The sequence below is a fragment of the Schistocerca cancellata genome, chromosome 1, assembly GCF_023864275.1.
Source record: "Schistocerca cancellata isolate TAMUIC-IGC-003103 chromosome 1, iqSchCanc2.1, whole genome shotgun sequence".
Lineage (NCBI taxonomy): Eukaryota > Metazoa > Arthropoda > Insecta > Orthoptera > Acrididae > Schistocerca > Schistocerca cancellata.
In genome coordinates this window covers 1,114,954,520-1,114,971,341 of record NC_064626.1, presented here as the reverse complement: position 1 = coordinate 1,114,971,341, position 16,822 = coordinate 1,114,954,520, and the positions used below count along the sequence as shown (strand labels likewise).

Below are 16,822 nucleotides of genomic sequence, written 5' to 3'. Positions count from 1 at the left end.
GAGTTCCAAGTGGAGAAATCAGAACATTTCTAACATATTCTTCTGTTTGAGATCAATAGAAGGGTGACAGCAGCAGATGCAGCCAGAAACATTTCTACCATGTCACTGGTCAGAGCATGGCAAGAAAATGGTTTTCTCATTTTAAAAAGTTTTGTTTTGACATTAGTGATGCTCCATGTTCAGGAAGACCTTTGGGGTATGGTGAAGATTGTTTAAATATATTAATCCACAATGATCCACATCAGTGTACTCGAGAACTTCAAATATGATGAACTGTTATCATTCCACCATTGCGTGACTTTTGCATTGGGAAGGTTCAAATATCGCATGCGTGAGTACCACATGCTCTAAGCCATCATCAATTGGCTCGTGCACAACACTGACCAATTCTATCTTGACTTGTTACTGGTTATGAGAAATGGTGTCTTTATGCTAATATAAGGAAAAGAAAGGAACGAGTGTGCCCAAACAAATCAGCAACTCCATGTACACAGACCTGCATACATCCAAAAAAGATAATGTTGTGCACAGCGATGGTGTGGTGTACTATGAATTGCTTCCCCGGGGTGTAACCATCACTGCTGATGTTTATTGTTAACATTGCAATCCAGGAACAATGATCAGCAAAACTGTGTGAAATGATGCTACTCCATGATAACGACTCCCCACATTCTGCTAGACACAGGAGTGGCTGAGCGGTTCTGGGCACTTTAGTCTGGAACCGTGAGACTGCTACGGTCGCACGTTCAAATCCTGCCTTGGGCATGGATGTGTGTGATGTCCTTAGGTTAGTTAGGTTTAAATAGTTCTAAGTTCTAGGGGACTGATGACCTCTGCTGTAAAGTCCCTTAGTGCTCAGAGCCATTTGAACCATTTGGTAGACACAGAAAACACTGCACAGGAGTTGGGTTGGGAAGCCATTCTCCACCCACCTTATCTCATCTTTATCTGTCAGATTTTCACCTTTCCCTCTCTTTATCGAACAACCTTGAAGGAACACACCACGTGATTTCTACTGTCATGGAATCTAAAAGTTACCCCAGTGTTGTTTTAAATAGTGAAGGAGAATTTATCAAACAATGGAAAATCCAGGAAGGATTATAACAATATTGTGAAAAGGAAAGTTGCTACTCACCATATAGTGGAGAGGCTGAGTCGCAGATAGGCACAATGGAAAGACTGTCACAAATATAGCTTTTGGCCAGTAAGGCCTTTGTCAAAATTAGACAAAACACACACACACACACACACACACACACACACACACACACACACACACACACACATACATACACAGTCACACAAACGAACCTCACACACACATGACTACAGTCTCAGACAACTGAAGCCACATGCACCAGTGCATGATGGGAGTGGCAACTGGGTGGGATATGGAGGAGGCTGGGGTGGGGAGGGGGAGGGATAGTACGGTAGAGGAGGCGGATAGTGACATGCTATTGGGAGTGCACAGAGACGACGTAGAAAGAGAGTAGGGCAGCTATGGGAGGTTAGACAGAGAGCTGGGGAGGTGGGCAGGGGATAGCAAAAAAGGACAGAAGTAAGAAGACTGGGTGCGATGGAGGCATGAGGGCTGTGTAGTACTGGAATGAAAGCAGAGAATGGGCTGGATGGGAGATGACAATGAGGTTGAGGCCAGGAGGGTTATGGAAATGTAAGATATATTGCAGGGAAAGTTCCCACTTGCACAATTCAGAAAATCTGGTGTTGGTGGGAAGCAGTCATTGAAATGAAGGATGTAATGTTCAGGAGCATGCTCAGAAACAGGGTGGTCCAGTTGTTTCTTGGCCACAGTTTGTCAATGGCCATTCACGCTGACAGACAGCTTCTTGATTGTCATGCCCATATAGAATGTAGCACAGTGGTTGCAGCTTAGCTTGTAGATCACATGACTGGTTTCACAGGTAGCCCTGCCTTTGATGGGATAGGTCATGTTTGTGACCGGACTGGAGTAGGTGGTGGTGGGAGAATGTATAGGACAGGTCTTGCATCTAGGTCTATTACAGGCGTATAAGCCATGAGGTAAGGGGTTGCGAGCAGGGGTTGTGTAGGGGTGGACGAGTATATTGTGTAGGTTCAGTGGACGGCAGAATAACACATGATGAAAAAGACATGGACAGCCAAAAAATTGTGTACCATAGTTACTTCAAATCTGTCGTCAGATATGGCATAATTTTTTGGGGTGATTCAAGTTATATAGTGTGGATATTAAAACTTAAAAAAAGAATCATTAGGAAGATGTGTGCTGCACATCCAAGAACCTCATGTCGCACATTGTTTAAAAAACTAAATATATATCATCTGTCCCGTCACTATACATTTTTGAAATTCTAATTTTCCTGTGCAGTAAACCTGAACTTTTCAAAGAATTTCACTTCAAACACAATTACACAACTAGGCAAAAACAAAATTTTATGTTCCCTCCACACCAATTAAAGATATATTCTATGACTTCTCAATAAATGAGCATGAAAAAGTACAAGAAATTAAAGGACCGTGATATTTTAAGCATGGAAAATGGTCATCTAAAGAAAAAATTACATGAACTCTTAGTTGAAAAATGTTATTATTCAGTGGAGGAGTTTATGAATGCTGAGGTGATAATTCAAACAGGGCAACTAACATCTCTGTAAAAAAATAAAATAAAAATAAAATTTGTACAAAAATGTAAAAGTATTGTACTGGAAGAAAATTGTTTGATAACTATACTTTTTATTATTTTTAAGTCTGTAAACTAAATCCCCAAAATTATATACTTACTTGTTTCCAGTATAACAGATCACATGATCTGAATATTGTTTGTTATGCGATGAAATAAATCAAATCAAATCACTGTGGGAGGGGTGGGAAGGATAGTGGGCAGGGCATTTCCCATTTCAGGGCACGATGAGAGGCAGTTGAAACCCTGGCGGAGAATGTAATTCAGTTGCTCCAGTCATGGATGGTACTAAGTTACGAGGGGAATGCTCCTCTGTGGCCGGACAGTGAGACTTTAAGAGGTGGAGTGTGACTGGGAAGATAAGGCACAGAGGATTTGTTTTTGTACTTCTCCCCCATTTGCTTCACCCGGTCCTACTCAACCTAACAAGCCACCTTCCTAGATGTTGACCTCCACCTCAAAGATGGTTACATCAGTACCTCCACCCATATCAAACCTACTAACCACCAGTAATACCTCCACTTCGACAGCTGCCACCTGTTCCATACCAAGAAGTCCCTTACATACAGCCCAGCCACCTGTGGTTGTCGCATCTGCAGCAACGAGCGGTCGCTCTCGAAATATACTGAGGGTGTCACTGGAGCCTTCACAAACTGCAATTATCCTCCCAAGCTGCCTGTCTGCATGAATGGCCACTGACAAACTGTGGCCAAGAAACAAGTGGAGCACCCTGTTGCTGAGCACGCCGCCAAACATGACATCCTTCATTTCAATGACTGCTTCACAGCCTGTGCCATATGGATCCTTCCCACCAACATCAGCTTTTCTGAACTGTGCAGGTGGGAACTTTCCCTGCAATACATCCTACATTCCCATAACCCTCCTGGCCTCAACCTTTGTTAGTCACTGTCATCTCCCATCCAGCCCCTTCTCTCTTTCCATTCCAGCACTACACAGCCCTCCAGTCTTCTTACTTCTCTCCTTTTCCACTATCCCTCCCCCCTCCCCACTTGCACATCTAACCATCCGACTGCACATAGCTGCCCTACTCTCTCTCCCCTCGTCTTTGTGGCTCTCCAACAGCACATTATTGTCCCCCACCCCTATCCTACTATCCCTCCCCCTTCCCGCCCCAGCCTCCTCCTTACCCCCTCCCTCCCCCCAGTCACCACTCCCATCATGTACTGGTGCTGCTGCTTGCAGTGTTGCCTCAGTTGCCTGAGACTGCAGTTCTGTGTGTGTGAGTTGCATTTGTGAGTGTGTGTGTGTGTGTGTGTGTGTGTGTGTGTGTGTGTGTGTGTGTGTGTGTCATCTAATTTCGACAAAGGACTTTCTGGCCGAAAGCTACATTTGTGAGAGTCTTTTTGTTGTGCCCATCTGCGACTCGGCATCTCCGCTGTATGGGAAGGAGAATATATTATTGATGACTAAAGTCTCACTTACATGTATCTGTTGTGGTTATTAAACTTGCAGAAAATCACTGTGAACTGATGTACCAACTTAACACTACAAATATAGCCATTTAACGAATGGTGTTGGTTGGGTTGGGTTGTTTGGGGAAGGAGACCAGACAGCGAGCTCATCGGTCTCATCACTCCTGGCATCTGCCTGGAGCGATTTAGGGAAATCACGGAAAACCTAAATCAGGATGGCTGGGCGCAGGACTGAACTGTCGTTCTCCTGAATGCAAGTCCAGTGTGCTATCCACTGTGTCACGAATGGTGTCTTGTAACACATTAAGCCTGCAATGCGAGATGTTTGCTTAAGTCTAGCTCCAAAGTACTACTAGGCAAAGAACAAGAGAATTATGTATCTAGTAAATGAAATGATATTCAGGTTTTTATGCCCCCAGGTTTATTATTATTTACATTTTATGGCATTCATTGGACCACTCAAGTCAACTTTAAACAAAGAATTTTTCAGTTTCCCGTCAGCCCAGTACTTCTTCATTCTCTCGGATCTCATCCTTCTTTCTTCATCAGAAATCACCCTTCCTATTGTCTATTTGTTGATTCTCATTTGCAGTCTGGTTTGTTTGTCTGTGAGTTTCCTGATTTTGTCAGTTTTGTTTCTTAGGTCTTCCAATATAATCTGGAGCTCATTCATATCTTCCTTGATTTCTGTAATCCACTTAATGTTGCACTTATTATTCCACAATTTTTCTATTATTCTCCTGATTATCCTGTTCTCTGGTGTTCCGATTAGACGTCCGAAAAATGAAATGCGTTTCTTCCTGATTGTACTCGTTACCGGTTCTATTTCCTTGTAGACTGTTTCATTTGTAGCTACTCTCCAGTGTCCATCTTTCTGGTACGATTTGTTGATGCGCGTTCTGATGATTCTTCTCTCTACTTTGAGTATTTTGTCTATTTGTGCAGTGTTAGTTGTTTTGAAGATGGTTTCACTTGCATATGTTATTTCTGGCTGAGTGGCTGTTTTGTAGTGTTTTAATTTTGTTGCTATTAACAGGCTCTTTTCGTTGTAGGTTTTCTTGGTGATATATTGTGCTCTAGTCAATTTGTTTATTCTGTTATGCCATGTTGGCTTTGCATTGAGGTTGTATGTTATAATTTCTCACAGATATTTAAATTTATCTACAATTTCTATTTCTTGGTTTGCTATGGCAATTTTGTTTATGAGTGGTGGGTCAGTTAAAATGACGACTGTTTTTCCAAAGGATATTCCAAGACCAATTTTATGTCTATTTCCTGTAGTTAGTTAACTTGTTTGGTTTCCTGAATACAGTTGGACAAGAGAGCAAGGTCATCAGCAAATCCTAGACAGTTTAAACTTATTTCTTGATGCAATAATTTACCAACAGCCATATGTATTGTAGAAATTTATTTTATGAACTTCTTATGTGCTACCACTTTCGGCATTACATTGATGCCATCTTCAGGCCCCTGTACAATGAGTAGAACACATGTACTATTATAAAAATATATAGAACATACGTTAAATTGACAGGTATCTATGTTAACTATGTAAGTGGCTCAAAAGGACATATTGTATATCATTAAAACTATATGTAACATTACAGCAAATATGCTTCTGCCTATGTCACACTGTTGTTAATAGTTTTCACTGTTTTACTCAAATATAGCGTGACAGATGAACATATGTATACGCTATTATTCATAAATATATCTAAAAAGAAATATGATGAGACTTACCAAACAAAAGCGCTGGCGGGTCAATAGACACACAAACAAACACACAAAATTCTAGCTTTCGCAACCAACGGTTGCCTCGTCAGGAAAGAGGGAAGGAGAGGGAAAGATGAAAGGATTTGGGTTTTAAGGGAGAGGGTAAGGAGTCATTCCAATCCCGGGAGCGGAAAGACTTACCTTAGGGGGAAAAAAGGACAGGTATACACTCGCACACACACACATATCCATCCGCATATACACAGACACAAGCAGACATTTGTAAAGGCAAAGAGTTTCTATTATTCATAAATCCGTACCATACAGTTGTAATAGGCCATGCAACACAACAATCAAATGTACTGCATACAATCATATGTCCAGTGGAAGAACATTTTTTTACATAATTAACTAATATAAAAAATAATAAAATAAATTAAAGTACAAGAAAATGTGACATAACCATGTCAGAATTCATAAGTTACATATGTGTAGCCTAGGTCGTATTGTGTGTGGTATGACAAATAGCTGCCGCAATATAAACAATAAAAAGCATAAAAGAGTTTGTCTTAATACCCAATTGCATTCACAAATTAAACCAATGCAATAGTACTATAAAAATCATCAAACACCTGGTCAATGTAGGAGCTTCATTAGAACCCCTATGTAAGCCCACCCCGCACTGTGCTGAGTGGATTAATGCAACAACAGAAGTTCCTCATATAGTCATAGTTACAAAGAAGATTCTCAATCTCTGTATATCAAAAAATGTCTATCTCCCTACTTATAAGTCCTATACAATTATGTAGGATTATACCAAGTGGAATCAAACGAATAAAAAGGAAAGGAAGAAAAAGAAAAATATAGGAGGACACCTGTAAGTCCGAACATAAACCTCAAAATGAAATGTATACCATCCCTAAGACTAAGGGTACCATCTAAAACCATGTCAAATCATTCTCAAGGTTGCATTACGGCCAGGTGTAGTAACGTATGAGATGACTATCAGGATCTTAAGTACATCATCCACTGTCATCATATTCTGTCTAATGACCTTAGTGAGTCGGAAACTGTCTGCATGGGTCAAAATGTCACGGTACCTAAAAACTGGTCAAAATATTTGACTGGCTAAAATCAAACAATAATGAATTTATGCTCATCAACTAAGTGTCAAGGAAATGCAAAGTTACATCACATATAAAATTGGTTAAGTGGCAACTCAAGAGTGCAAGGACAGGAGAACAGTACAGTAATCCAAAGGGGTATGAAAGTGATGTTGGACACATTTGCAAGTTATGGTGGTGGACAACTTCCACAGGAGGGGGAAACATGTACTGTTGACCCATATATGCCTTATATTGGCAAACATCAAAATAGCATCTTCATAGGTACCAGCTAACCACGTACTCGCTGTGGTAAACGCCCTCTTATAGCTAAATTGTAGTAAGGTTATACAAACAACTAACAGGAAAATGTTATCAGAAGTAAGTCTAAAACATCATCTCTAACGTTACCATATAGGTGTAAAGACTCACTGGCCTCAAATGTATCAGAGGCCAAGTAATTCGATGGGGATGCAGTGGTTCGATTAAGTTCAAATAATACAGATCTGATGCAAGCCAAGCACAAACACTCAACATATACGAGTCAAAACTAAAAATATAAAATACGTGAACTTCAGATAACAACCCCCTAACTTAGGTGTCGATCGCTACCTACACCTTAGTCTAAACTACTAAATATTGTCCATGTCACTTATAGGATAGGTTAGGTTAGGTTAGGTTAGGTTAGGTTAGGTTATCTACATCAGGCGTTGCCATGATATTAAAAGTTAATACGCAAATTTACTACGATTCATATAGGAAGAGGTTGACAGACGAAATGCACATATTGCGTAACCCTACTGCCAAATATGCCACAGAGTTGTCGGAAGTAACTGAATACAGTAAACATTATGAAAAAGCTGCAAGAAGAATCACTGCCTAAAAAATAGAGTTTCAAGAAGACTTCAACACACTACATTTTATGCTCGACATACCATTATGCAACAGCTCTTGGTGGCCAGGTGACACAGACTGAGGCGGTTTGCAAACATCAATGTATAGTCAAAGATGAAACCATCTGGCGTCAAAGGTTATAGGAAGCGTTGCTGGTAAGAATCGATAATAGTATAGTCATTTCTAGTGAAACTCTAGTGAGGACGACACATTACAATTGAAGCTATGGGGAGGCTAACGTGTCCAGGGACTATTAATGTTCTTGATATCAGAGTAATAGGTCGTAATAGTTTCATCTATCATGCTATATTCGAGTAAAACAGTGAAAACTATTAACAACAGTGTGACATAGGCAGAAGCATATTTGCCCTAATGTTACATATACACTCCTGGAAATGGAAAAAAGAACACATTGACACCGGTGTGTCAGACCCACCATACTTGCTCCAGACACTGCGAGAGGGCTGTACAAGCAATGATCACACGCACGGCACAGCGGACACACCAGGAACCGCGGTGTTGGCCGTCGAATGGCGCTAGCTGCGCAGCATTTGTGCACCGCCGCCGTCAGTGTCAGCCAGTTTGCCGTGGCATACGGAGCTCCATCGCAGTCTTTAACACTGGTAGCATGCCGCGACAGCGTGGACGTGAACCGTATGTGCAGTTGACGGACTTTGAGCGAGGGCGTATAGTGGGCATGCGGGAGGCCGGGTGGACGTACCGCCGAATTGCTCAACACGTGGGGCGTGAGGTCTCCACAGTACATCGATGTTGTCGCCAGTGGTCGGCGGAAGGTGCACGTGCCCGTCGACCTGGGACCGGACCACAGCGACGCACGGATGCACGCCAAGACCGTAGGATCCTACGCAGTGCCGTAGGGGACCGCACTGCCACTTCCCAGCAAATTAGGGACACTGTTGCTCCTGGGGTATCGGCGAGGACCATTCGCAACCGTCTCCATGAAGCTGGGCTACGGTCCCGCACACCGTTAGGCCGTCTTCCGCTCACCCCCCAACATCGTGCAGCCCGCCTCCAGTGGTGTCGCAACAGGCGTGAATGGAGGGACGAATGGAGACGTGTCGTCTTCAGCGATGAGAGTCGCTTCTGCCTTGGTGCCAATGATGGTCGTATGAGTGTTTGGCGCCGTGCAGGTGAGCGCCACAATCAGGACTGCATACGACCGAGGCACACAGGGCCAACACCCGGCATCATGGTGTGGGGAGCGATCTCCTACACTGGCCGTACACCACTGGTGATCGTCGAGGGGACACTGAATAGTGCACGGTACATCCAAACCGTCATCGAACCCATCGTTCTACCATTCCTGGACCGGCAAGGGAACTTGCTGTTCCAACAGGCAATGCACGTCCGCATGTATCCCGTGCCACCCAACGTGCTCTAGAAGGTGTAAGTCAACTACCCTGGCCAGCAAGATCTCCGGATCTGTCCCCCATTGAGCATGTTTGGGACTGGATGAAGCGTCGTCTCACGCGGTCTGCACGTCCAGCACGAACGCTGGTCCAACTGAGGCGCCAGGTGGAAATGGCATGGCAAGCCGTTCCACAGGACTACATCCAGCATCTCTACGATCGTCTCCATGGGAGAATAGCAGCCTGCATTGCTGCGAAAGGTGGATATACACTGTACTAGTGCCGACATTGTGCATGCTCTGTTGCCTGTGTCTATGTGCCTGTGGTTCTGTCAGTGTGATCATGTGATGTATCTGACCCCAGGAATGTGTCAATAAAGTTTCCCCTTCCTGGGACAATGAATTCACGGTGTTCTTATTTCAATTTCCAGGAGTGTAGTTTTAATGATACCTGTCAACTGTTAACATATGTTCTATATTTTTATAATAGTACATTTGTTCTACACATTGTACAGGGGCCTGAAGATGGCACCAACGTAATGCCAAAACTGGTAGCACATAAGAAGTTCATAAAATAAATTTCTACAATACATATGGCTGTTGGTAAATTATTGCATCAAAAAATACATACCAGTCATTGTCTCACGGTCCATAATGGATCAACGAACAGTTTAAACTTATGTTGTCTTTGGGTCTTCTTCCAATTTGGACGTTCTTTGGGTTAGTCTTGTACCATTCCCTCATTATGTATTCTAAAGCACAGTTGAACAGCAGGGGTGCCAAGCAATCACCTTGTCTTAAACCTGTTTTTATGACGAATGACTCAGAGAGTCCCCCCCCCCCCCCCCCTGAACTTGACTTTTGATACAGTGTTGGTTAAGGTGAGTTCTATCAATTTCATTAATTTTGTATGGAGCCCGAAATTTCTTAAGATTTTGAATATTGAAGGTCTATGGATACAGTGATATGCTTTTTAAAGTCCACAAAGGTTATTACAAGAGGTTTATTTCGTTTCTTGTAATATGCTATGGCTAATTTTAAAGTGATGATCTGTTCTGCACAGCTTCTCCAAGGTCTGAAGCCTCCTTGGTATTCACCTAATTCTTCCTCTAGTTGCTCTTTGAACCTCCTGTATAGGACTCTGGAGAAAATCTTGTATCTGCAGTCTAAGAGAGAGATACCTCTGTAATTATCTGGGTTGCTTTTATCTCCTTTTTCGTGGAGTGAGTGGACTGTGGCTCTGGTCCAATGTTCGGGAAACTTTTCTGTTATCCAGATTTTTGTTAGAGCTATGTGTAAGGATGTTTGAACTGTATCACTGGCATATTTCCTCATTTCTGCAAAAACTTGGTCTTCTCCGCGTGCCTTATAATTTTTCATCTCTCTGAGTGCTGTTTCCACCTCTTGGATTGTTGGAGGATTTATGAAATCAGGTGGAGTCTTGATAGGTGTGTCTGTATTAATTGCTAAAAGTTCCTGGGGTTCTTCACAATTCAAAAGTTTACTAAATGCTTTTGCCATGATTTTGGCATTTTCCTTGTCATTATGTGCCATTTTTCCATCTTCCCTTTTCAGCATTAACATGGGAGGGGAAAATTTTTGTAACTGTCTTCCAAACATTTTGTAAAAGTCTCTGGAATTGGTTTTGTGGTTATTTTCTTCTACTGAGTCAATTAGATCTTTCTGTGATTGTGGTTGGTTTGCCTGATAATTTGTGTGAACTTTTTCCTGATATTTTTGAGGTTGGTTGCATTTTCTTCTGTTTTGTGTGTTTGAAATTCGAAGCATGCATGATGTCTTTCTTCATGAATTTTGTCACATTCTGAGTTCCACCAGACATGTCTTTTACGTGGGTTCAATGGGGATAAATTTTTGCTTGTTGCCTGAGAATTTGAACCCATGTTTAATAAAACAAAATGCACTCTATTATCGTGAGTCAACACTGAAAACATTAATGACATGAAATTATATGATCTCTTAGAGTTCTTACACAAACACTGCACATAAATAATTTGAGGCTTTCGGAAAGCTATCAATGTTGTCAGTCTTCTTTTTGGTGAAATGTTACCTTCACCCTTATTTACATTCCACCAACAACTTTCCATATGTGTACACATTGCACTAATATGGTTTTGTTCATTAATAACAACTCCATAGAGCTATTGGCATTAAGAAATGGTTGTGCAGCTTAGCATTTTAACAACAATAAAATTCTGTCCTACCCTATGGTGTACTATCTACAGGTGCTTGTTGTCCCACAATAAAACAGTTAAAACCAGCCAAAATTTTTATGTCTTTCATTTTGTCAAAATTCCACAGTTTTAACCAGCAACTTCCCCTAAAATGAAACTGCAACTCTTTGGTAGTGTATTTACTTGTGTTGACCCATCTGATAGATAAAAAGTGTGTGTCAGATCAGATCTCAAACCTGGATCCATTTTCACATCCATGCCCAGCATACAGTTTTAATCTGTCACATGAGGCATACAACTTTCTTTCAATTCATATTTTAGAAGTTTCAAATCATATTATGACATTTATTATTACAGCCTTTTTTTAAGTTTGTCCTTTCATACTAGTGGCACATTTTTCCTCTTCGAATATTTACTCCTTTCTTCTTCCTTGCTCTCTTTTTTTTACCTGCAGACTACTGTCAAAATTTATTATTTGCATTTTACTTTCTTTTTACACTTCACTGATCATCTTATGCAATTGGTGTAGATCACATCAGCAAACTTTTAATTGAAAGAAATACATGACCAGTTAAAGTAAGATTATACACTATCTGGAAATTTAGGAATTTCAGATTAGCAAAATAAATATAATTAGATGTAGAGTGACATTCTAGCCAAAATGAATAATGAGATTCAAAAATTAAACCTCTGTGTGTTCCATAAGTTTCTAGATAAACAGAAAAAAACAAGATTTCAAATGAGTCTATTTAGCGCAAAAATAAAAACAAGTTTTTTATCGTACTCACTGGATAGGCACGTTCAGTAACAAACTGTTGTAACTTCACAAAATCCTTGCTGTATAGACAGAAAATAAAGCAACTTTAGTGTATTGTTACATACTGGGGTCTTGTGTTTTAAAACTATGATACAATACTGTCTGCACAGTTTTTACCTTGCCATGCAGTTGTGAGCATTTATGTAAATTTCTTGTGCAGCATCTGTGAAGACCTGAGTGTTGAACTCTTCTTCAAAGGAGCGGATCTTACGAATGGCCATCATTGACTTGCTTTTCTTTTCAACCATTTCAAATTTCTGCTTTGCTCCCTAAAACACAACGGCCAGAAACTGAAAAGCTGTAATGTTTTGGGTACCAACCTGTACGCTGTGTCACCAGATATACATGTCATTAAAATTTCCTGGAGTTATATACTTCAAATCAAATAATGTGTTCTATCACAATGGTGTGCACATAAGAAGGCAGGTAGTGGGACAATGTGTAGTGGTGAGGAGCGGTGTACCCTGCTATGCTCCAGCCAACACTGTCATTCTGCTGCGTCTACCTGTACTGTGCAATTCAAAGTGCGTACTGTTCACTTAGTGTCTTTTATGTTAATATACACATGGTGAGGGCATTTTGTCAGCCACTTTTGCATTCTTTTATAGGTGGCATAAAGCAAGCACACCAAATATTTCATTAAGAAGTAACAGTGATATTTTTCTGAACATGTACACTCATCTAGGGAGAGTCAGAAGCAGCAACAGTGGCCCAGTGTGGCACTTACTTCAGTGTTGACAGTTACCAGGGTAGGTGACAGCTGGGGTAGGTGAGATGAGGGGAGACAGAGAGCGCACTGCCCATGCCGCAATGTATTCTCCATCCCTCTCTGCGCAGAACCCATCATTCAGCTGCCTTCTTAGTTCCACACCACTACAACAACATGCAGTGTAGATACAAGAAAATTATATATCTTTTGTTGTTTACAGACCCCCCCCTCTCATTTTCTCCCTTTCCCCCTTCCCCCCTGTCCCTCCAAATTACTCTTCTGCAACATATCTATCCACATTTTTACCTGGATTCTGCAAATCACCATGAAGTGCATGATATAGGGTACTTAGAACTGCAACATTTATCTCAATTAATTCCTGTCGGGGGGGGGGGGGGGATGGAGGAATAATTGTTTATCTGCCTCTGGATCACTTTAATTAGGTCCAATCTTGTCTTTGAGATCCCTACGGGACTGATATGTATTGTGTAGTAATATATTCAAAGCTTTGTAAGTAAGCTTTCATGGTGTACTCTGCATCATCTTCATGTATCTGCCAGTCTGTCCATTCATGCTGTCCTCCTTTGTATATGTTCAATATCCCCTGTCAGATCTATTTCTTACAGGTCCCACACACTTAAGCAGTAATCTATGATTTAATGCACAAGTGTTTTGTACGCAGTTGCCACTATAGACTGATTTAATTTCTCTAGCATTCTGCTAATGGACTGCAGTCTGCAACATGTTTTATATACAACTGAACTTATGCGATTGTTAAACTACATATTCCTACCAATTGCTACACCGAGGCAATTGTGAGAGTTGAATGATTCCAAATATGATTCGTTGATACAGTGTAGTTATAGAATATTATGTTCTTTCCTATTGCGAAATGCACAATTTTCCACTTATCAGCACTTTAAGACCTGCTAATCTTTATACCACTTTGAAGTATTATAAACATATGACTGAATATTTGTTCAGTTTTTTTTCAGATAGTGCTTCATTACTGTTAACTGCATCATTCAAAAGATATTCGAGGTTAATATTGTCTACAAGGTCTTTAATATACAGCATGAACAGCAAGGGTTCAAGCACACTTCCCTGCAGCACTCCTGAACTTATTACTTGTTTTATGTATTTATTTATCATATTCTGTGGGCATACATGAATCAATGCTACCTGGTCACTGAAGAAGTGAGCATATAGTTTACGGAATGTTGATTAGAAAATTCATAAATGAAAGAATTAAAGAACAAAACAAAAAATAGAGAGAATATATACATAACATATAACAGAAAAATGTTCTCATCTACTGTGATGATGTTTGGTTTGTGGGGCGCTCAACTGCGTGGTTATCAGCGCCCGTACAATTTCCCAACCTTTACTCAGTCCAATTTCGCCACTTTCCTGGATGATGATGAAATGATAAGGACAACACAAACACCCAGTCATCTCGAGGCAGGTGAAAATCCCTGACCCCGCCGGGAATCGAACCCGGGACCCCGTGCTCGGGAAGCGAGAACGCTACCGCGAGACCACGAGCGGCGGACATCTACTGTGAGGAACTCCTGCACACAAAAGAAGGAATGTGTCACAAGGAAACTATACAACTCTGATTTGAATATTTGTTTTTATAACTCTTTTTTAGTTCTACTGAAGGCCTACTGGAAATGAAATCTGCTGCATAGTGCACACCTTGCTGTACAATCCTTAAGGAAATATTGTCCAAGTGTGTGTCATCTTAGTGTTCACTGATTGGATGTTGCAGTTCCATCTGAATGAGTCAATGTTCTCTACAACAAATCCCATTACGGAATACAGGAAGACACCTGAACAACGACCTACATGAAGTTTGCGAATTGACACCACAGATCACTCTGACCATCCTTTTCTGGGCTAAGAATATTCTTGGTGAGTTCACAGCACTGCCACAAAGTAGAATGCTATACAAGATAGTAGAGTGAAAGCAATGGAAGTACACAAGCCTTCATGTTTCAATGTCCAAGACAGTGGAGATCATTCATAGTGTAGATAGCACCCAATTTCTGCACACAATCTTGAACATGATACTTCCAAAAATGCCTTCCATATATTCTCAGTCCTAGCAATTTAAAGTGGTTGACTTCTTTGAATTTTTGACCATCCTGAGACAATGAAACTGCTTCTTACACAAATCCCTTGTCAGAACTCGTGTGTATTCTGTTTTGTTGCAATTAAGTGTCGATCTGTTATCAGAAAACCACATGCTGATGGTTCTGATTACCCTGTTAGTTACATCGTTATCTTATGCTCCACATAAATAACGATTGATATATGTCAAGATAAGCAACAGACACAGAATAGAAGGCTGTGGCATACCACACTTTGAGTGACCCCAGTTAGATTCAAACCCATTTCCTGTTTGTTGAGACTGGAGGACAACTTTCTGCTTCCTACATTCCAGATATGATGTGAACCATTGTTTAACTTTTTCTCTAATCCCATAATATCCCATGGTCCATACAATCATATTCTTTTGTTAAATCAAAGAAAATACTTACTGTCTTCAACCCATAGTCATCGTAACTGCAATCTCCTTCACATCTCCTGTGCAGCAAGCTACGTAAATTTAAGAATTAACTGTATGGTTATAATAGAAGGAAACATTCCATGAAGGAAAAATATACCTAAAAACAAAGATGATGTGACTTACCAAATGAAAGTGCTGGCAGGTCGACAGACACACAAACGAACACAAAATTCAAGCTTTCGCAACAAACTGTTGCCTCATCAGGAAAGAGGGAAGGAGAGGGAAAGACGAAAGGATGTGGGTTTTAAGGGAGAGGGTAAGGAGTCATTCCAGTCCCGGGAGCGGAAAGACTTACCTTATGGGGAAAAAAGGACCCGTCCTTTTTTCCCCATAAGGTAAGTCTTTCCGCTCCCGGGACTGGAATGACTCCTTACCCTCTCCCTTAAAACCCACATCCTTTCGTCTTTCCCTCTCCTTCCCTCTTTCCTGATGAGGCAACAGTTTGTTGCGAAAGCTTGAATTTTGTGTGTATGTTTGTGTTCGTTTGTGTGTCTGTCGACCTGCCAGCACTTTCATTTGGTAAGTCACATCATCTTTGTTTTTAGGTATAAGAATTAACTGTGTTTTTCTTACTTGTCACTTCTTTTTCCGTGTGTTTTTGCTTTTAGGAAGCTTTAATTTTCGAGTACTAGTAATAGCGTTCCATAGATTTCGTGTTTGTTTCGAATACAGTCCAGCTTATTTTCATTGTTTCCAACAAGAAGTGTCTAGAAACCACAGTTTAGTCAGCTATCAGCCTCCTTTAGTGAATTAGCAGGCTTGTTAAAAGTTGATTATTTAACTCTCTACAGTAAATTGTTGATTTCTTAGGATGGATAGGATGTGAGACTGCTGTGTATGGACGCAGGAGGAGCTGGCCACTGTTCGCGAACAGCCGAACGTGCTGATGCCTGGAATCAGCCATCTTCAGGCTTCTGCCTCAGAGTGTAGCGGCAGTGGGGAATCTGGTGTGTACACCCCTGGTGTTACATGCTTCACGCATGGTCCCTGCTGTCGAGACGTCTTTGTGGGTACCAGGCGCAGTTGGGCCACCCACTCCCCATGGGGAGTGGCAGGTTCAACGGCGCTCGCGTTGCACGAGGCGGAGGGTCAATGTGGAGGCTGGCCATGTGGCATTGCCCACTCTGCCTGTGAGTGGACATGTGGCTGCTCCTTCAGCAAGGTCCGAGCAGGCACACAGAGGGGGGAGGGGGGGGGGGGGGTTTATAAATGATTGGGAACTCCAATGTTAGGTGGGTGATGGAGGCCCTTAGGAAAATAGCGGAAAGGTCGGGGAAGAAGGCCAGTGTTTACTCTGTCTGCTTGCCGGGGGGTCTCATCCGAGATGTGGAGGAGGCCCTGCA

At 41.5% G+C, this 16,822-nt stretch overlaps 1 protein-coding gene across 1 annotated transcript in view; it reads right to left on the bottom strand.

Annotated features, from left to right (window-relative positions):
• Window positions 1-16,822, bottom strand: part of LOC126092198 (probable 39S ribosomal protein L45, mitochondrial) — a 67,319-nt gene that overhangs the window by 18,873 nt on the left and 31,624 nt on the right. The window contains exons 5-6 of the mRNA XM_049907690.1: window positions 12,316-12,467; window positions 12,170-12,218 (exon numbers count right to left, since the gene is read on the bottom strand). Coding sequence (XP_049763647.1) covers window positions 12,170-12,218; window positions 12,316-12,467 — 201 coding nt within the window. The remainder of the gene's footprint in view (window positions 1-12,169; window positions 12,219-12,315; window positions 12,468-16,822) is intronic.